The 23,059-nt window shown below is 37.5% G+C and overlaps 1 protein-coding gene across 4 annotated transcripts in view; it reads right to left on the minus strand.

The window, feature by feature from the left end:
- The window catches only part of brinp3 (BMP/retinoic acid inducible neural specific 3), a 352,906-nt gene that overhangs the window by 79,535 nt on the left and 250,312 nt on the right, over positions 1–23,059 (minus strand). For all 4 annotated transcript variants that reach the window (XM_062980749.1, XM_062980748.1, XM_062980750.1 and 1 more), the window contains one exon: positions 7,916–8,021. In XM_062980749.1, coding sequence (XP_062836819.1) covers positions 7,916–8,021 — 106 coding nt within the window. The remainder of the gene's footprint in view (positions 1–7,915; positions 8,022–23,059) is intronic.

Here is a 23,059-nt window from a genome sequence, read left to right on the forward strand (position 1 = left end):
AGTAACTGATCCCCATGCTTTCAGGAGTAACACCATAATGTTGAAGACTAGCTATGAAATGATGAGAATCATAATAATGATCCACATAATTGTGGCATTGATACCCTCCATGGAAAATCCTGCTTTCCAGTGAGATATTAATACTTTAGGAGATATCCACATGACTAGTTAAACACATTTTTTAAATTTGCATGCGTCTTAGTAGCATAGAATCATATAACAAGGAAGATGTTTGCACGCTGTTGGTTGCCTCTGTGAATGGGAGTCCATGACAGAGAATAAAATGGAGTAAAACAGTTGACAACCTCAAGATCTTGTAGTTTGTGACTTATTCTATGCAAAATTCTTGTTTTATGTGCCAAAACAGCATTTTCTCCTCAAAGAACAATATTTTTGAGGAGCAAAAGATGTTTCCTGCTACTTTCTGTGCAAAAAAGTGAAAACACTCCTTAGAATGTATTTATTTACAGCACTACCTCACCTTTCTCAACCCTGAAGGGGACTCAAGGCGGCTTTACAACATAGGCAACAATTCAATGCCTTTAAAAAAAGCATACAATAAGATAACAGTGTACAATAAATAGAATCACTGTTTATATGCAAATATTATCACCAGTCTAGAAATCTTCTTGTCAGGGTTTCCTGACACTGAAGAATCACTTTTTATATTGTTTATTAGTTTAGAATAGGTTTTATGGTGTCTTAAATAATTGAACCTAGAATTCTGAGCTTTGCTAGGGTATTGGAAATTTTGAAGAAAAATAACAGTCATGATCCCAGTGATCGATAAACATCTTAGAAGTAACAATGCAGGAAGACCTACTGCAGAATCATACCCAAAAAATCAACAAGAGAAAATCAATCCAATCAACTACATAGTCTATATTAGCAGATGGCATTTTACAATAGCATGACATCAAGAATTTAAGAATAGTTGTCTTAAATAAACAACAGGTCAATTCATAAGGCCTGTCCTAGCACCTGATCTCACGCTCTCCCCCTCTCCTCCCCACCCACCCCCGACTGTTATACAAATGTTTCCTGCATGGAGAATGCTATTTTCTGTGCAAATCCATCATGCACAAATTTATGTAGAATATGCCCATATATACAGTATTTTCTGCAAAAGAAATCTCTTGTTCTGCTTCCTACACAAAAAAATGCTGTCTGTTGCACAAAACAATCACCTTTATTTTTTGCACTGAATAAGTCATCAGTTCACTTTTTTTTCCTGTTAGGTTTTTTTTCCCATCAAAATCATGCTATTTTTCATTCATGTTCCAAAGTTTTTAAGATATTTTCTATTCCAAATTCTGTGCTCCTTTGAGAACACATTTAGATTTTGAATATATACATTTATATTGATATCTCATGGGCACATATAAACTTAATGTCATAAATTTTAGAACACCTGGAAATATGAATGTTCTACATCCTTGGCACAGGGCGTGACACAGATATTTTCAAGTTCCAGTTGCCTATGGTTACCCCCAATGCACTCCCTTTGCTTCAATCCATATAGCAGAATGGAGAAATGGTTTATCTACATAGCAATGATTATTGATTTCAATATGAAAACTGAAGAAGGGAAAGCAATAATTTTTTGATCTAAAGGAGGAGGGGAGAGTGAGGAGAAGGAGTGTTTCATGTTTACCTTGGACTATGAAACAGCTACATTATGTGTATTAGGTAGACAGGTAACAAATCAGTACACAATTTGTAAGTATTGATATAGTAAGGGTTTGAATTATAATACTTTTAATTCTTGTATAATAGGGACATATATATTACTTCTTTGCTAAAGGACTCTTGTGTGGGTAGATGAGACATCTTTTTATCACGTCTTTTAATCAATTGACATGACTATGTGCAGAATAAGAAAATATTGCCCTGTATCATTTCCATTGATAGCAACTTGACTTGCCAAAGAGAACTACCCCATCGAACATTTCTCTTCATATTTCTTTAGGAAGAAAAGCAGTCTTCTACTTCTCCTCCATCTCACCTCACTAATATTTTTTCATGTTTTTATCCCGATCAGTTATTGTCTCTGTTCACAAGTATTTGAAGTTATATGGTAATGCTTTAATAATCTGGCACACCTGATTGATTACAGACAAGAGAAGAACAAAAGAAATGAATTCATGTAGCACTGGGGACCCTTTGGTCATGACGACAAGGCACTCCCACTGTTGTAATGAAACCACAACAAAAACAACAACAACAACACTTCTATCCCATCTTTTCCCACAGATTTTTCTAGCTTACAACAAATAAAAAAGACATTGTTAAAATCAGTAAGATACAAAAAATAAAATATAATGAAACAATTTAAACCATGTTAAAACATATTTCATTAATCCCCCTCCACACACACACACACACACACACACACACACACACACACACACACACAGCTTGTGCACAGATTCAGATTGGTTGGTTCCCTTCAACCAATCTGGCTTGTTTGGATAGCCATAACAATAAGAGTTCAGTCACCATGTTTTTTTCACCCGAAACAGCTCACGTGGCTGCCTGGCAGGGCTTCTTCCCTTCTATTAAAGAGCGTGTTTCCTTAATCCCATTCCTCAAACCCAGGCTCCCTCAAAAGGAATAAAGAAAAGGAGCTCAGGAAGAGTGCTTCCTTAACCCCATTTTTCAAACCCAGGCTTCCTTGAAAGGAAGATAGAAAATGTCCCAGGACGGGTGCTTCCTTAACCCCATTGTTGAAACCCAGGATCCCTTTAAAGGAAGGAAGGAAATGATCCCAGGAATGGAAAGGAGAGCCTTGTAAGTTCCCTATTGCTGCCTAGCTGAAAACAGATATTTCCATTAGCTGATTTTTGGGAGGCTCCTAAAAACGGATCTGGGTGCCCAACGAAATTCAGATACCAAAAAATGGATTGCCCATCAACCAAATCGCACAAGCCTAACACACACACACATACACACATACCAGCACAATTGGGAACATCCAGCATATTGAGTATTCTGAAAGATAACTCATGTGGCAGCAGCTTATGAAAAACATAGTTGAAAACAACTTCCTTTGTCCTTTTTTCCTTTGTAAGATACATAAAATTCATTGGCACCAAACAAATGCTCTTAAAGCTAATTTGGGGTAAAATGAAAAGAAATCTTTGGGCTATGTGGAGCCGTTTATTCATCAAAGCAACAGTGCCTATGAAATGGTTTTAAAACGGCAGCTCCATGTGTTATGTTTTTGACTTTAAGAATCCAAAGAACGTATCAAAACAGGTCTGTGATTGATGTAACAACCAATTTCCTGAACATTTTACTGACAAATATTATGTCGAGTGCGGGGAGAGCAGCTTTCGAATGGCAAATAATTTCCATAAACACAGTGGAGATATAAGCCCCAATGAAAATGACAGGATCATCTATCAAACTGTTATATGCCCAAAAATATCAGGCGTACAATGTGATATTCAAGATAGGCTGTCCTATTATGTGAGAAGCGAAGGGAAACTGTTGAGTTTATCCGTCAATTCAGAGGAAAGATAATTCTCCCTGTCTGTCCCAAGAGCTAGAAAAATTGGGTTTTTTTTTTTCAGGCAGCCCACATTCTAAACCTGTAAAGATTTCAACACCTGAACTATCTCCATTTGAAGGCATGCTGCTGCATTCAGTTGGGAGCATTGCAATGACTTACAGAAAGGCTCCAAGTGGAATTGAATATGACCCAGGCTGCCAGAAAATTGACTGATCTTGTGTCATTTTTCATTCTGTTTTGACTTATGCTGTATATTCGCTAAAACAGTTCAAAAACTGTACACAAACAAGGAATACATTAAACATAGAATACAGAAATGGAAGCCTTCTTCACGCCTGCTGAATTCAATAAGCCAAATCTCTCAGCATCTTCAGGTTACTGTCTCAATAGGGCCATATCTTGCTTCCACTACCATCTCAAGCATGGTTGGTGGGGACGAGGGAGAGGGCATTCTCGATGGTGCCCCCCCCCCCAACTCTAGAACTCCCTCCCCAGAGAGCCCCCACTCTGTTCGCCTTCCTCAGGGACCAGAAAATCTGGATTTTTCAGTGTGCATTTGATGATGGTTAGATCCCTGTCCATGAACATCCAGCCCTAATTGACTGATAGATTGTATTTAGCACTTTATCTCCAGCCCTGGCCCTATAGTCTGTTTTTTGCACAAGTTCATGCCTACCCCTCTCAGATTCTGATCATGCACATCATACTCCTGGCTACTGGTTTATTTACATTATTTATATTCTGCTGTTGAGGTTGCTTTTGAAATATTTTAATGATGTTTTATACCCTGCTGTTTTTAAATTGTTTAATTAAGATTGTTATATGTGATTTGTTTTTAACTGTATTTTAGTTCATAAACTCTGTTGGTTGCTTTGGGCTTGGTCCCATATGTAAGCCGCTCCGAGTCCCTTTGGGGAGATGGTGGTGGGGTATAAAAATAAAGTTGTTGTTATTATTATTATTATTATTATTATTATTATTATTATTATTGACACAAAGACATAGTATGATGCAGCAAATGAGATCTATATGCTGGATTTCGTATCACAAAATCACAAGTCGAACACTTCCCAAGTGTTTAGGACTGTGATGTATTTTTGGATGATGCGTGCAGATCCCAGTTAAGTGGCCTTTTGCAGTTGACAGATCATAATTTTGTCAATGTTTATTGTTTCCAAATGCCAGCTGAGATCTTTTGGCAATCATCACTGGGATGACCTGTACTAGTTTCTGCCAGAGCCTTTGCAGTTCGACTTTGAGGTCCTGATAACGGCTGGGTTTTTCCTGTTGTTTTTCGTCAATCAGACTGTCATCTGATATAGCGAAATCAAAATCCAAACTTTTTTCTTTTCCACAACCATGATGTCTGGTGTGTTGTGTTCCAAAACTTTATCAGTCTGGATTCGAAAGTCCCACAGTATCTTTGCATGCTCATTTTCCACTACCTTTGAAGGTTTGTGATCCCACCAGTTCTTTACTGCTGGCAGGTGGTACTTCTGACATAAGTTCCAATGAATCATTTGGGCTACATAGTTGTGCTTCTGTTTGTAGTCCCTCTGTGCAATTTTCTTGCAGTAGCTGAGGATATGATCAATAGCTTCATCAGCTTCCTTGTACAGTCTGCATTTTGGGTCACTAGCTGATTTTTCAATCTTGGCCTTAATTGCATTTGTTCTGATGGCTTGCTCCTGGGCTACAAGAATCAGGCCTTCTCTCTTTAGTTGTTGTTGTTGTTATGTTTTTTATTACTATGTATTATTATTATTATTATTATTATTATTATTATTATTATTATTATTGTATGACACAGCAAACAAGATAGATATGCTGGATTTCGTATCACAAAATCACAAGTTGATCACTTTCGGATGATGCGCGCAGATCCCACAAGTCGAACACATTTCGGATGATGCGCGCAGATCCCACTAGGGTGGCCTTTTATTATTATTATTATTATATCTACACTTACCACGTAGATCAGTTTGGAACCAGTTTGTAGAAAAATGTTTTGCTGTTCATATGGTTAGGTTGACATGACAGGAACAGATATGAGACCAAGAAAGTCTCAGACATTAATGTCCTCAAATATTAAGCATGGAAGCTGTCTTCAAACCATTTCCATAATCTACTTTTTCCCTGTTTCCTGGTGAGATAGCTACTAGCACGCCAGATGCATAAGAAAAACCATATCTCTTTCTATGAATCTATGAGACATGTACAATAATCTGGGGAGGGCCTTTGCTCATTCCCACCACCCTCTCAAGTGCGTTTGGTGGGAACATGGGAGTGGGTCTTTTTGGTGGCTGCTCCTAGAATGTGGAACTCTCTCCTAAGAGTGAGAGAGACCAGGATGGCCCCATCCCTGCTTGCCTTTCACAAGCAGGTAAGAACTTTTTCTGCCAGCAGGCATTTGGGGAAGGATAAGGGGCAAATGTTGGGGAGGTGTGGGTGGGACTTGGGGATGAGTTTTAAATGCAGTTTTAATTGTATTTATTATATTTAACTGCATTTTAACCTAAATCCACACAGTACTATTTAATTGGTTTTTTGAAATGTAATCACTTTTGTTTTAAACTCTCACCAAAGTGTGTGATTGTTAGGTGTCTTGAGTCCCCATGGTGAGGATGGCAAGGTATAAATACATACATACATACAAGGCAGGGGAATTGAGGGGAAGTGATAGTTAGCATGGAGGTAATCAATTATATGTCTCAAAGAGTCAATTAGCCTCCTGCTACCCAGCAGAGTCTTTTCTGCTAACCTCCATTCCTTGATCCATCATTTTGGACTTTACAAAGTGCTGTAGTGCAAGCAGGTGTCTATAAAGTATGTTGCATTCTGCAAAGCTGATTTTGCCATGAGATATGGTTAAGATTAAGGGTTTGCTAAAGTACATTAAGAGGGTTAACTTGAACTTTCCTCTGACAAGGCTTGATGTACTTTAATTTGTGTTGCAGCGTGTATTGATGGCATGCATTTTGTAGTCATCATGACAGTTTGAAGTGGACATCAAGATGTATTAAATGGACAGTGTAGATAAACCATAGGAGACTGTGTGAGCATTAATGATATAGTGGACAGGAAAGTGAATTTGGGAGCTGGACACAAACACACACAAATTTAGAATTCATCTGCACTCTAGATGTAATGCTGCTTGACAGCACTTTAATTGCCATAGCTCAATGCTATGAGATCCTGGGATTTGTAGTTTTGCGAATCATTACCACACTTTGTCAGAGAAGCTAAAGACTTCATAAAACTACAATCCTCATAATTCCATGGCATTGAGCCATGGGAGTTAAGGTGGTGTCAGATTGCATTAATTCTACAATGTAGATACACCCTTAGATATAACAGTTGCTGGGACTGATTAGTCTTTTCTCATCCTAACTCATCTTCTGCACACAAAATGAGTTATGGAAGTAATGTATTAAGCTTACTGAAGGATAAATGAGATGAATGTGTAATCATATAAATACAAAGAATTGTGATCTGTGAATGTTTAAGAAAGAATGCGCAAAACCCCACCAGTATTCAAATTTTGGCATATCAGGTATTTGTACCAAATTTGGTCCAGATCCATAGTCGTGAACTCCAGAGGTAGGTGAACTACATCTCCCCTAAATCACTGTCAATTTCCTCTGGTGATTTCTGTTGGTCGTGATAATTCTTTGTGGGAAGTTTGGCCCAACTCTATCATTGGTGGGGTTCAAAAGAATCTTTGATTGAAGGTGAACTATAAACAAAAATAATTTTATGGTTGGGGGTCACCACAACATGAGGAATTGTATTAAGGGGTTGTGGCATTAGGAAGGTTGAGGACCACTGCTCTATAGGATGCTACAGAAAATAATGTTCACCACACCAGATGTAAACATTGTTCTTCATAAAATAACTCCAATTGAATTCAATTGAGCAGATATCTTGGTGAGCATGTATAGGATTACAGACTTAAAAATTAAATTCACAGTGAAGATAACATTTGTGTGAAAAGTACCAATTGCCCTTCTGTAACCTAGTCATCACTGAGACTATAATTTCCATTGTAAAATTACAGCTCTTATTGTGTGGGTTGAGAAGATCCAATAGTGTGTCCAACAGGCATGAACTGAATTAAATAAATTGTCCAAGGAGAAGGACCCACACCAAGGGGATGCTAATTCCCATGGTAACTTTGATATCAGTACTTTCTCTAACTCATGGAACATAGGGACCCATTCCACAGGTTCCAAACATTTGACCTTTCTAACATGACATGGATTTCTAATCTCTGTCTGGAAAATATGACATTCAAACTGATCCTTGACATGATTTTTTCAGACAGAAGTTTAAAGAAAATGACAGGTAGCCCTGGAAATACCTTCTTGGAAGAAATTAACAAAAAGAAGTCCACCCACGTACCTTGCAACTGAATCTTATTTTCCGGACTCTGTACCAGAACAGAACTGACAGAATCTAGGTTGTCATAGTTACTGCAGCCAAGAGGACCAGTCCGGGTTTCTGTTACCTAGTAAGTAAAGGAATGGAAAACCACTTGCTGTATTATACAGAACAAACTAAGTTTCCTTTACAAAACACCAGGCACAGCAGACAGAGTTCATTTTTGCATATACAAACGGCATGGCATTTTTCTTGTAGCCTTTGAAAGAGGATGTCATACATAGCATAGTCTTGCTTGTCAGCTCATATATATTACACCTAAAGGGATAAGAATAAATAACCAAAATCTTTGAAATGGGGCTGAGTGAAAATCTCACCCTCCCTACTCATAATATAAGCTTTTTACAAAGTAAAAAAATGAGTAGTGGAACAGTTTTATTGGCACATTCTACTTTTATTTGGTCAAAAAGACGTACCACTACTTCAAATTTTAAGAAAGTTGTCTGTTGCAAAATGGCAGCTATATAAAACTATATTGCTACTTTCTGCTGTGTATAAACAAAGCAGAAAGCTAAGGGCACATCAGCATCTGATGGAACCCAGATCAGCTCCATGGCAGCCTAACAGCACACTGAGCTGGTCTAGGATAACATGGTGCAAGGTCACTTTAATGCATCATTACCTACATTAACCAAAGCCAGGGGATTATTTGAATTCTGAATTGGACCACAACCTGACTATTTGAAAGTTTGAGCAAGTTTGAGAACAGAACACGCTGCAAACGTTTCCACTGCTATCCCACATTTCTTGGGTTCAGGTGGTTCAGGGACATGGTATAGCAATTACTGTCTCCTCCCATTCTTTAATGTCAAAGTGGTTTGGAGATAGTATAATTTCATTGTATATTCTTAATGTAGAGTGGGTGAAATGCTTGGATAGTTCAAGTGAAACTTGAAACGAAAAATGCTGAGAAAGTTAACAAAATTAACAAAATCATTTTCTGTGAAATTTGTTCCCAGTTGTTGTTGGTTTTATTTATTTAAAGTGCTTCAACATTTTGAATTCTCTTTTACATTTTTATTTAGAAACCTTTTTTAAAAAGGAAAATCAAAATGAAATATTCAGAGTTTACTATTTTAAATCCCACAGCATTTCAGTCGGAGAACTGCATCTTCTTAATTCTACCCAAATTTACTTATTATTTATTTGCTATATTTTACCTTTAACCCGCTGTGCAACTATAGGCTCCATTAATAAATATTAATTTGCTGAATTCAGTTAATTGAATGCACATTAAATGATCTAGTCTGACATTCTAACCACTTGCAGAGGAGAGTCATATGTAGAGACCAGTAATTTACTTTTCCGTGCATTAAAATCCATGGGAACAGTGAATGAGGGTTCACTGTTTCTTGATATGGAGCATCAAGGAACAGTGAACTCTTCCTTGAAGCTCCACATCAAGCATATGCATTAAATTCAAAATGTTTGAATAGCACAATTCCATCAATGTCTGCTAAAATGCCTTTGACATGAATTAGATTTATCACAGATATATAAAATTCAACACATACTTGCAATTACTCCTGACTGTATTCAATATAACTCAAAATGAGCAATCACCACACTTACCATTATTTTCCAATGGGACATACATGCAAGTAATGCAGCCAAAATTCCCCACAAACCTTTCACCTCTATATTTCACCTGATTCTATTCATATGTGGAAATGTTGGGGGTATGAATCAAAGTAGAAAAACCACAAATATAAATAAAAATGGCAAACTTCTGCCCCCGAGAAAACACATGTACATCATCCAGCAACTTCCCATTGAACATAAAATTGTGTTGGATGATGCACAAATGCCTGGAGAGAATATTTTTTCCAGTCATGTTTAGAGCAGCAGTGGAGGTGGGAGTAAATACAGTAATCCATGAGTAATTAAATTTGTGAATGTCTAAGGACCACATCACATTGAGGCCAAGAAGCCTGGGGACAGCAAGACAAACTGTTGGGCAATGTAACACTGTATTCCCTTATTGCCATATGTCATGGTTCTGTTCCCATGATGTTTCTCCACTATCCCTGGCTTCCTCCCACTTTCTCCCCAGCTTCTTTTATGAGAATTCGAGTGTACACCTGAATCCTCAAGGCTTCATTTCTCTGCGCTGCTGGCACAGAGCTCAATGGAGCCCAGACAGATCTATCCCTGCAATGTGCTATCAGTACAGAGGAGAACAGAGAAGATACTTCTTGATCTCAATGTGATGAGATTGTAAGTTGCAAATGTGGAAAAGTGACAGTACAAACACAAAATCTGACTCCTAGTTACTTACAATAACAGGAATTAGTGTAAGCCAGAGCCAGGTGTTCTCATGTTTTCTAATTAATTTGAATTACAGTTTGCATTAGCCAATGGCCAAACACTATGGGTTATACAACATCTATAGGGCGCTGAGATACTGACATCTAGAAACCTGAGAAACAGAGCATTAATTGGCTATACCTCAATTTTGATACTTTATCAGTTATGGTTATAAGATACATCTTCTAGACTTCTTAGCTGACAGACCATACCATGGGACATCACAGAATTTCATTTTATGCCAATAGCACTTTCTATATTTTGATTGCTAGAATGAATGAAAATACTGAAAATTCTTAATTCCTAATGAAGCATAGATTTCTGCTCGTATTTGCTTTTGACTCAGATATTAAGGTCACCACCATCATCATCAGAGGCAGGTTCCATTGTTTAAAGGTATTTAGCCCACATATTTTTCTTAGAAAATGATGTTGTAAAAATCTGCCTTCAAAAACAGAATTTTGTTTTTTTTTCCCCTTTAACATTCTTGTTCAATCAAGGATAAACTATTGGAATCTATGCAAAGAGAACAAGAGGTGGTTTTTGTTTTGTTTTTTACTATAATAATATATTTTTTAAATCCCCTAGGGGAAAAAGAAACTTCATTCTACACTCATGGATTCAGAATCAGCAAGGACAATGAGCATCTGTTCTTCCTGATTCTCTTTCCTCTGCAAGTTTTTTCCTTCAATAGTACTGGAAATTTTTAACTGTAAAAAAAAACAACTTAGAAAAGAAGCAAACAACATTTACACTACAAACAAGTAATTTTGGGATGTTTTGCCTTTAGGGAACCATTTCAGCTTTCAAGAAAAAAACATAAAATTACCAAGACATTTTCCATGCTTTAAATAATTGCAGGCATTCTCACAGACTCTGAGGATGCCTGCCATAGATGTGGGTGAAACATCAAGAGAGAAAGCTTCCGGAATATGGCCATACAGCCCAGAAAACACACAACAACCCAATTGCATGTTTTACATTTATATTTAGATAACCGACAATTCATGTTTTAGACAATTCTTGATTAATATTCTACAGAGCACGCTTTAAAAAGACAATGGTCAGACATATGTAATGGTCTCCATGTTAAGAAAAATGCTATTTAACAGCACATCATCCTTTCACCAAAGTTGTGCAAAAATGTACGTGGGGCTGACAATTGGTTTTTTGCCATTCTCATTTTCTTATCATTTGTCACTAAAGAACCTTCTGTAGGTCTCCCTGGATGCATTATGAATGGCAGTGCACTAGCTGAATCAGCATTACAGTATACTGTTAGATATTTGTTGCAGCTTATTCATTTGGAAATAATGAGAACATATACCACAAAGGAGTTTAACTGGGGCTACTTTCTAGGGAGCTCTTCCAATAACACTGCTTGGCGTTGGTTATGGATGAAACTTCTGACCTTTTACCAAGTTATACAAGGGCAAACTAGTGTAATCCAAATCCAACTCATAGCAAATGGCTTTTTACTAACTGCGCACTAACCATTGTCTCCTTATCTGTCCTGCAAAAGCCCTGAAAGCATAGTGAGTTGCTAGTGCTATTTATTCTAATTTAAGTATAACAGTGAACTATGGCTAGCCATAATAAGAATAAATTTTTGATCACCCAAAAAGACAAGCTTATAAAGAAATATGGGAAAAATAACTGCATAAATTGTTATATTTTTAGCAATGGGTGAAAATGTTATTTTAAGTGTAATATTATTTTAAGGCAATGATTTTGTTTTGTGTAACGTGACTTGTCATTTTGAGATTTTTTTCTATGCCATGGAGGGTATTTCTGCCATTATCATCTATTTCCCTAATCTAAAAGTACAGTATGAGCCTGATATCCATAAGGGATATGTTTCTTAACTTGCAGTGGAAACAGGAAACCATGAAAAATAGTGAACCCTATTAAAATGAATGATTTTCACCAGAAGTTACTATAATGACATCTTCTCTAGGAATTTGCTAGGTCCTCCAGGTTTACTCTATGGCAACTTTTCTTGAAAATATATCATGAAATCACATGGAGGATCTAGAAAATGCCTAGAGAAGGCATATTTTGATGGACAAGAGTAGATAAAACTGCAGATGAAACTAACAATAAATGTGCCATCCTACATTGTCTACAGATAAAAGCTTTTTTCTCTCTTTGAAATAGGTAAAGGTAAAGGTTTCCCCGGACGTTAAGTCCAGTCATCTGACTCTGGGGGTTGGTGCTCATCTCCATTTCTAAGCCGAAGAGCTGGTGTTGTCCGTAGACAACTCCAAGGTCATGTGGCCGACATGACTGCATAGAGCGCCGTTACCTTCCCGCTGGAGCGGTACCTATTGATCTACTCACATTGGCATGCTTTCAAACTGCTAGGTTGGCAGGAGCTGGAGCTAACAGCGGCCACTCATGCCACTCCCGGGATTTGAACCTGGGACTTTCGGTCTGCAAGTTCAGCAGCTCAGCGCTTTAACGCACTTTGCCACCGGGGCTCCTTTGAAATAACGCTAATTAATTACCTTTAAAAGTAATATTGACAAATTTTAGTGTGGAAAAGGGATGCCCACAAGCCTAAACTTCATCAATGCTGTAAGAAAGTATAATTTAGTGCTAGGTCCCAATGGAACTATTTCTTCTAGCATCATTTCTACAACATTAAATTGGTTCATCTTAAAACCCACCCCTTACCTGCCATTGCTGCAATACAAATTTTTGGTGATTCTATTGCTGTCAAGAAAATCTCAATCACAGCTAATGAAGAGCCATTGAACTTGATCTATACTTTCTGCTTAAACAAGTCTAATTTCACTTGTAAGTATAATGGAAAAAACTCCTCTCAGTTCCTAACAAAAAAAAATGGCAAGCCAGTGACTTCTGAAAATAAGTGGCCATTACCGTTATGGCATGCCTTTCACCTTCACAGAGGTATTTCTCTGACCACTACTGGAATTGGAACATTGGATTATCTGGAACTTCATTCTGGACAATTATTATGATCCCACCTTCATTCCACACAAGAGTAATTTGCAAATGTAATGCAGATTTACACATAATGAACACATAATGTTGTTGTATAATGAGGATTTATGTTATTATTTTTGTACTACCCATTCATTTTCATTATAGCTTCTGAAGTAACCAAATAAAGGGAATGTGGTCATTAGCATAATCATTACCTGCACTGCTCTTGCATATTCATTTCCATCTTTCATTTAGATATCGTGTTCAGACAATTAAATAAAAGGGTTGACTGCCAATGACTTATTAGGTTCAGGTGTAGAGAGAAAGTTGGGTGTTAGGGTAGAAAAGTGGTAGAATAAAAAAAAGTACCAACAGCTTAGTAGTGCAATCAACAAGTAAGTTTTCCTGTGCTCAAGAGCCACTGAAACTCCAAAGACATTCAGCATATACTGCTGAAGTTAATTCTTCCTGTATGCTGTTACTTTATATTGGATATATTGTAATCAGAGTGGAAAGGAACACGGTGGGATCTCTACATAAGAGTGTCCCAATTTAAGAGTGTTTTGAGTTGAGAGCCATCACTAGATCCCGATTTGGCTTTGATGTAAGAGCAGTGTTTTGAGTTAATAGCTAGTGCCAGGGGGAGCACTAACATGAGAACACAGGGCTTTAGGGCCTCAAGGAAGCAGCCTCCATGCCCCGTGACTCTGCCTTGTGCCTCGTGCTCTTGTCTGCTTTGGGAGATTGATGTCCGCTTTGTTCTTGTCCACTTTGAGGATTTTGGATTAGTTGATGTTGTGTGGTTTTTATTCCTGGTATGTTTGGCTTCATGAAGAGAGAGAGGGAGAGAGAGCAAGAGGGGGAGGGAAGCTGGAATGAGTACAGTATGAAGAAAATCTTGCTTCTGCCTCTTTGTGCTTTTTTTGCCACAACTTTGTGCTTCTACCATTTTAAAGTTGATCTTTCTATTTCTATTGCTCCATATAAATTTAAATGAGAAAATTCACTTTGAGATAAGAGTATTCTAAGTTAAGAGCTCAGTCACAGAACAAATTAAACATTTAAATCAAGGTGTCACCATAGAGATGATCATATATATATATATATATATATATACACACACACACACACACACACACACACACACACTTTTTAAAAAATGCTCCAATGATCTATGGAATAAAAATGGTAATTTTATACTTAGTGAAAACTATGTCTGGAGACTTTTTGTGCAAGATTATTGGTCCTAGACCAGTGAAAGCCGACTTTCTTTAGAGAACGTAGGGCATCGATATGTGTTTATGACCATTTCACATGCACACTGAAGCCATGGTTTTAGGAGGTGACCTGTGTTGCTGACATAGTGGTATGAAGTAGCCTTCTCATGTGTTAAAACATTCTGAAAGAAGGTGTGTCTATCCTCAAAGTTATCATGTATTTGTCTTTGCAAAAATCATGTTAACCTTAGTGAGCAGTGCAGAGGAGAACATGTAGCCCATTGTGTCTTTGGAGTTTAGAAGAAATAATATGAAAAAATAAAATAAATTAAAACCATACATGCAAACGAAGGTTGGGTTAACTAGAACTTATATAATTATATGTCAACTAATACAAGGGAAACCCTAAGAAACTGGGAAAGTTTAACTTCTTCTTCTTCTTCTTCTTCCTACTACTACTACTACTACTACTATTATTATTATTATTTGTACCCCACTCTTTCTCTCTAAAAAGAAGGCTCAAAGTGGCTTAGAGTAAAACCAATACAATACAATTTAAAACCTAAAAATATACAAACATTGAAATAGAAAATTAACATTATTAAACATAGTTAAAACCAATTAAAAACCTATTCATTGCTAAAACCACAGGACCCCCTGCCTTGGTCTTAAAAATGTAATCCTCTTAAAAGGAGCAAAGGCAAGTGTCCTCTAACTAATTATTGGGCAGAGGTGCTTTGAGGTTGATTGGACTACTGATACTCTGAATTCATACACTAGAAATTGTCCGAGTATGTTTGTGATTAAAAAGGAGTCAGTATAGCTTGCCAAGAATCCCTGACAGTAAAATTGGAAAAGCTAAATAAAAAAGAATACACAGAGGAGGGGAGCTTTCCTTTTCTTGCCGAACCATCAAGAACAAACTTGCTTAATATCCTACATCCTGTATTGTGCCCCCTAAGTGCCAATAAGAAAAGATGAATAAAACAGCTTGATGTGAGGCAGGCAGTCTAGTCTCAAGCGGGTTGTTTCTAAAGATTATCGCAGCACAGGACATTTTGGGCAGCTGCGTTTTCAATTCCCAGAAACAAGTTTTTAATGTCTACCATTAACGAGAAAAAAATGCCTACAGTTGTTATTCAGTTAAGACTCATAACTACAATGATAATGGCTGATTATGCGCACAGGAAGTCCATGCCTCTCAGGCATGCTGCAGGACAGAATTTTTTTAGATATCAGCAGACGATTTTGCCCTTGGAACCAGTACTTTTGTTCCTGGTGTTTTTCTCTCACTCTTCAAGGTAATTAACTCTGCAGTGATGCATAAAAATAGAAAGGGGAGAAAACACATTTTTGCACAGTTACGGGAAATTTTACTAATATATTGAGGTTCATTGACTTTCTTCCTCTGTTGTCTTTGTGTGTATGTTATTCAATGCATATTCTGCTGCCCCATTTGTTTTATTTGTTCAAATTCTTATTTATGGTTGTATTCTGACATATTGGGACAGCGGTAGCGCAATGGGTTAAACTGCTGAGCTGCTGAACTTGCTGATTGGAAGGTTGGTGGTTCGAATCCCCAGGACAGGGTGAGCTCCCACTGTTAGCCCCAGCTTCTGCCAACCTAGCAGTTCAAAAACACGCAAATGTGAGTAGCTTAATAGGTACTGCCTTGGTGGGTAGGTAATGGCACTCAATGCAGTCATGCCAGCCACGTGACCATAGAGGTGTCTACGGACAACACAGGCACCTCAGCTTAGAAATTGAGATGATCAGCATTTCTCAGAGCTGGAGATGAGGACCACCCCTTTGAGCCAGAAGGGGAACTCTTTACCTTTGTCTGTGTTATGGTTGTTTCTAGGCACTGAATATTTGTCTTGGTGTTAGGGTATGTTGGAATTCGCCCTGAGTCTCCTTGGAGAGATAGGGCGGCATACAAGTAAAGCATTATTATTATTATTATTATTATTATTATTATTATTATTATTATTATTGACATAAAATGGGTAGTAATGTCCCCTAGAATGGGTCATGTATGCAGCATCATAAACACTTCTTAGGCAGGGAAGAAGGAAAATACTGAACAGCATAAAGAGAAACAGGAGAAGGTCGGATGGAGAGGGAGGAAATTAGATATACAGTAAATAAATAGACAAACAGTAACTTATTATACAAGAAAAACAAATTGGTGACAATAAAGTATAATATCTAATGGGCATCCAACCTATTGTTAAGAGTACAGGGAATAGTTTACCTCTGTTTTATGCCAGCTTTACCTACATTCATCCTTAATTTTTACCTTCCTGCTTACACTTTAATTTGGGATTAAAAAACAATAGGAATCAAATGCTAATGGTCATTACCACATCATTGATGGGGGGGATGCTTCATAATGGGGAGGTGGCTGATGGGCAGCAGGTATCACATGACATTATGTGATAGAAACATCCTGCTTCTGTGCTTGGTTCCACTTCCATGCAATAAAATCCAACATGTTAATAACTATTTTAAATGTTACTTTTTAATATAAGGACTTTATCTCAAAGCACACATTTCTAAATATATGCTACCTTTCCAAAATATTTTGAGCTGTGAAAGATATTAGAAAATGCAGAGAGATTTACAATCCAAAGAATAATTACATTCCAAATTGCTTATTTATCTGCAAAGTTTAGATAAAGTCAGTTCATACCAGAATTTGCAAAGATTGAAATCCTTCAGCATAGCCTGGTAGACTTGTTTCTCAGTAGCTCCTGTTTTTCTTTATAAAACCAAGGAAACAGGCTATAAATTAAGACATATTTGGAAGAGAAATAAAATCAGTCAGCACTTCAGTTGCTGGGAGGGCAAGAAGCAGGTTAGGTAATACCTTTTGTTTTCTAGAAATGTGCCTTTCATTTCATCCACATACAAGACTTAGCAACTAGGAGGCATAAATGGTTGTCCTAGGGAAAATGCCAAAGTGAGTGTGAAAGGTGATTTCCATTACTGAAAATAAGGGTACATAGAGGCAGGGCCGTAGGCAGAAAAAAATGGGGAAGGAGTGAAACCTTTTTTAGCGAATCATGAAGAGTAGTTCCATAACACACAGAAAAATTAAATAGTATGGTTCATTCTCTATTTTTATATAGGCAAAATTAAATCAATTTTCTATTTTAGTTATAAAGTTTCAAGTCTTAAAATAACTGAAAATGACTTTTAATTGATAATTTATAGTTACAAAAGAATACTACAACATCTGTTGGAAACACTTGAAAACTGTGTCAATACACATTGATAGAAATCAGACTACAATTATAAACTTCAGTGGACACTCAATAGTGCAAGTCTTGTCAGTCTTTCTTGTCACATTGTGCTTCTTATGCATGCTTTCAAAAGTTTAAGAGTTCAAAACAACGTCTCTCTCTCTACACACACACACACACACACTTTAAATTGGCATATCTAAAAATCAAGATCAATAACCCATACATATCATCAAATTTTTAAAAATTACATAAAAAGGTAAAGGTAAAGGTTTCCCCTGACTCTGGGGATGGTGCTCATCTCCATTTCATAACGTGGTTATGGGACCAGGCATTTGAGCATGAGTAGCAGCAAAAATGAGATAAGAATATATGACCTACTGACAGACCCCACATGAACATGGAAAGCGCCTTAAATGTATATTTAAATGTATAATTATGTATATTTTAATGGCTATTCTTAATTTTATTGTAATTTTTAATCTTGATGGATTTTTAAATTTGATGAAAACTGTTTTTAATGTGTATGGTTATACTGTAAGCCGCCCTGAGTCCCCTGATGGGTGAGAAGGGCGGGGTAGAAGTGATGTAATAAATAAATAAATAAATAAATAAATTTCTAGGCCGAAGAGCCGGCGTTGTCCGTAGACACCTCCAAGGTCATGTGGCCGGCATGACTGCATGGAGCACCGTTACCTTCCTGCCAGAGCGGTACCTATTGATCTACTCACATTTGCATGTTTTCAAACCACTAAGTTGGCAGGAGCTGGGGATAACAGCGGGCGCTCATTCTGCTCCCGGGATTTGAACCTGGGACCTTTTGGTCCGCAAATACAGAAGCTCAGCGCTTTAACACACTGTGCCACCAAGGGCCCCGAATATATAAATATGAAACCCTATATACCGTGTTTCCTCACTTATTGCGGGGGTTAGGTTCCAGGATCACCCGCAATAAGTGAAAATCCACAAAGTAAGGAAGCTATATATTTATACATTATTTTAGTAGTTATACACTATTTTAAGTCTTTATCAATAAATTGTGTGTTGAAAAATCACCTCCTTCTTCCATTGCTGCTTGGGCTCCTTTTCTCTCCCTTCGGCTTCTTCTTCCTCCCTTCCTTAGGCTGAATTGTATTTTTTATGATTTATGATATTCTTTTAGAGTTTATTGAAAAACTGCAAAACAGTGAATCAGCAAAAAGCGAACCGCGAAGTAGTGAGGGAACACTGTAAATATATATTTATAACTATGAAAATATGAAACATAGCATAAGGTAAAAACCCCACCCAAAACCAGAATGTTGGCCACATATTGAAGATTCATATTTCCAAAGGTGTGTCCGTACCTTGCTCTGAGGCTATGAAAGCATGACTGCACAGCTTCCAGAACAGATCATATCTGATGCCTTTTGGATTGTTAGGCCATGACCGTGACCAGGCAGAATCTGGAGGGCCTTTCGGATACAGGGGAAGATAATATGGCCCCTTCCATAATGGTCCCAGCCTTAGGCAACAAAAGCCCAAAGGCATGAAGCCCAACATGTCTGAACACAATTGAGAATGAATGCTTCCTAATATATTGGCAAAGGCTATAAAGCTGAACATGAGGCCTAGAACAAGAGGGACACCTTCCAATATAATGGCAAGATTTAAAACCTAACACGAGGCCTGAAAAAAATATAATTGCAAATATAATTGCAAAAGCTTAGAGCCTAACATATGGCCAAACTCCTACCATGAGGAATGCTGTAAAATGTAGGCCTCAGTATGCGATGACATAGTTAATGAATGGAATTGCCTGTGCCTTCCTGGGGCTGGGAGAGTGTGACTCCCTCAAGACAATTCATTAAGTGTTGTTTTAAAAGAAAGAGTTTATTTATTTTTATTTATTAGACTTGTATACAGCTACTCCTAGTTTGGCTCGGAGCGGTTTACAGAAATAGATTAAAGCAATACACTTAGCTTTAAAATAACAATAAAAACAACAATAAAAACAGACATAGCCCCGAGTTTTTTTCTGTAACCTTCCTCTGTAGCCTAGAAATCATGACTTAAGGCTTTAGGAAAGTGTGGCTCACGCAGGAAACAACTTATTCTAAAGGGGGAGGAAGGGCAAACTTCATTTGCTACAGAATGTGCCTTCCTTCTGCAGGGGAACTCTGCTTAGTGCAGCTACCCAAACTTCCAGCCCAGCCCTTGTGGTCTGCTGGGAAATCCTTGCCAATAAATGCCAATGGCAGAAACTGCCCAAATTGTAGGGTGTCTCCCTGGGACAGAAGCATAGCAATGGGAACCCTACTGTCTGGAAAAGGGGAGGTGTCCTGTTTTGTCTTTCAAGAACAGCCTTAAGACACTGTGTTAAGTAAATGAAAACTGCTTTACTTCAGCAAAACATAAAGTACAGTACACTCAGTGAAATAATGCAAAAGAAAGCCAGGAAGTCTTACCCTGTTTCCCCTAAAATAAGACATCCCCAGAAAATAAGACCTAGCAGAGGTTTTGCTGAATTGCTAAATATAAGGCCTCCCCCAAAAGTAAGACCTAGCAAAGTTTGTGTTAGGAAGCCTGCCCGCCAAACAGAACACCAGAGCATGTAGGATCGGTAAATGTACATACCATAGTGTTGTACATGGAAATATTGGTAGTAACAAGAAGTTCTTGATAGGATTCACAATTTGTCTGGTTATGCTGATTTGTGATGACAACTACTGTACAGTATATAGTAAATGTTCATTTTTTGTTCAGTAATAAATGTGAATTCTTCTTCATGGAAAAATAAGACATCCCCTGAAAATAAGACCTAGTGCATCTTTGGGAGCAAAAATTAATATAAGACACTGTCTTATTTTCGGGGAAACACGGTACTTCAGACAAAGAAACAGGCATAAATCCAGATGTAGACTTGGAGCAGGCATACAGAGAGTGAAGGCATTAGAGTCAGTTTGTTACCAGCAAGAACTGGCTGCACCTGCTTTGGCTTTTATAGCCCTGGGTCCCCACACAGCTGCTAGGGCAGTTCCTAATTACTCAGCTGCATTTCTGGCAGCTAATCTAGCTCTGCTCTGATTCCTTTCGCTTCTCCTGGAATGAGGTTACTAGCAAAGTCTCCTCCTTAGACTCCAACTCACCTTCAGATTCATGAACACTTTCCTGCTCCCCTTCCTCTTCTGAAGAAGGGAGGAATCCCTGACAGGAGGGGAGGGAGCAAGTAGGGAAAGGCCTAATCCCCCATTAGGAACCTGCCTCCTACCTTGCGCTAAAGCAAAGAGCATAGCAGGGGGATGGAGCAGTCTCAAATAGCCTGCAGCTCCGCCCCTGTCAACCATCCCTACCAAGTTTGGTCTCCTTCATGAGGGCCTTCAAATCCACCCCCCGCCCCCAATGCCTAAAGCTTTGCCTGTCAGTCATGGGTGGGCCAACTTGGCTGCTCCCATTATATCAGCTGTTGCTGCAAATAATGACATAGTGCTTGTAGTTCTGGAGAGACTATTCTTCTCATAGACTTAGCATGCGTATTTGGTTAACCAGTTAAAATTCATGAGTATACCAGGGTTTTTTTTTAACCTAAAAAAATTCAGGCAGGGGATTGAACCCCTAACCTCCCCCCTGGCTACAATGAAATACATTGCATTTCAGTCTTGAATTTCTCGAAAAATTATTTTAGGGAACCAGACATGTGATTCCTGATCTGAATATTCTTTCACTCTTTAAGGGAAAGAATAGGAAATGCTACTTTATCATCTGTCTGTCTGTCTGTCTGTCTGTCTATCTAGTTTTCTTTTCCTTGTCACAGAAATTAGAGAAACTATTATCTCAGGGAAACATTTGAAAACTAATCCTATGGAAAATATCATTCATGCAAAATTTTGCTTTTCAGAAGAGGGTAATACTCAGTTACTAAAACAGTTATTTATTTATTTTTAGTAGCTGATCTATTTACTATTATTCTGATTAACTGAATCAGCACAATTCTTTTGGTTTCTTACAGCAAGCCTATGCTACATTGTAGAACAACATATTTGAATTATTGGTTATTTCCAAAGGAGGATAAAGCACAAACTTTTGGGCGAACGGCCTTAATGTTTTATTTGATTGATATTGTACGCTTAGGTTTTTTTGTTTCTATTGCTCATTGTCTTGATTATTTATTTTGTATGGCTTAACCATCTTCAGAGAAAAATAAGTGAGCCCCACTGTTTCAAGTAAACATTATCCACAATCTGGATATATTTTCAGCAGAGTTTTTATTTGGCAAATTATATTGCCATTTGCTTTTCAAGGGGCTGTCAAAAGTGAATTGTTGACACTTATTTTGAATGCCTTTCTCTCCATCCATTCCTCATACTGTATATACCTGGACTGGAGTGATATGAGTGCTTTTCAAATACTGTCATTTCACACTGTCTTGCCCATTTTGTCAGTGAAGCACTACTCATTAACCCACTTCAAAGTGAACTCACTTTTAGATTGTTACATTAAAGGCTGAGCCATAATTTAATAATTTCTTCCCCCCTTCTCAATTGTTCAGTCAAGGGGGACCTATCTGACGGCTTTCATTTTAGAAACCACTCAACCTTTATCCTTAAATTTGTCCTTCTGTCTGTGACCTTTCATCATGTACCAAATTCTCCAGAGACCACTTATTCACTGGAAAAGCCAGAACTCACTATTAAAGAAGACTGATGCATATTTATTGGGTGGCATTTTAGACCAAATATTGTTTATCTTAATTTCCTTAATCTTCACTGCATTCCTTCAGTGGGAAAAGGAATATCCCTTGTTAAATATGGTTCAATAAATTTGACATGAATTGCACAATACAGGTTTCATAAGCAAAACAGCATATCTGATATGTCTTGAATCATTAGCAGGCTCATCCATTTTTTTCTTATATTGTGGTCTATACTATCTTTTATTATTATTATTATTATTATTATTATTATTATTATTATTATTATTATTATTATTATCATTTATTATCTTTTGCAAAGTGTTTTTCCTCTTCCAAAACTATACTTGTGTTTGAAGAGCTATGTGAATAGTTAGATTCAGAATACACATTCCTTTCTCTCTGTGTACACATGTACCTTTTTATTGTTTGTTTTATGATACTCACATATACTCAGTTATGCTAAACTAAGACTTTGTCATAGGAAATTGTTGTTCCATGGCATTTGTGATACCATAAATAGTGGACACATACCAGAATGTGCACCTTTGTTACCATTCCTCATTCCATTTGCACAATCACATTGATTTACCAAATCATGGTCCCTTGATCATACTTCCACATAACCTCACAGGTCTTCCTTCCCACACTTCTGCTGCTCCATGATTTTTTCACAACAGTTTTGCCATTTCAACAATTGTTATTTTTAAAATCTAAA

Source organism: Anolis carolinensis, chromosome 4, assembly GCF_035594765.1.
Source record: "Anolis carolinensis isolate JA03-04 chromosome 4, rAnoCar3.1.pri, whole genome shotgun sequence".
Classification (NCBI taxonomy): domain Eukaryota; kingdom Metazoa; phylum Chordata; class Lepidosauria; order Squamata; family Dactyloidae; genus Anolis; species Anolis carolinensis.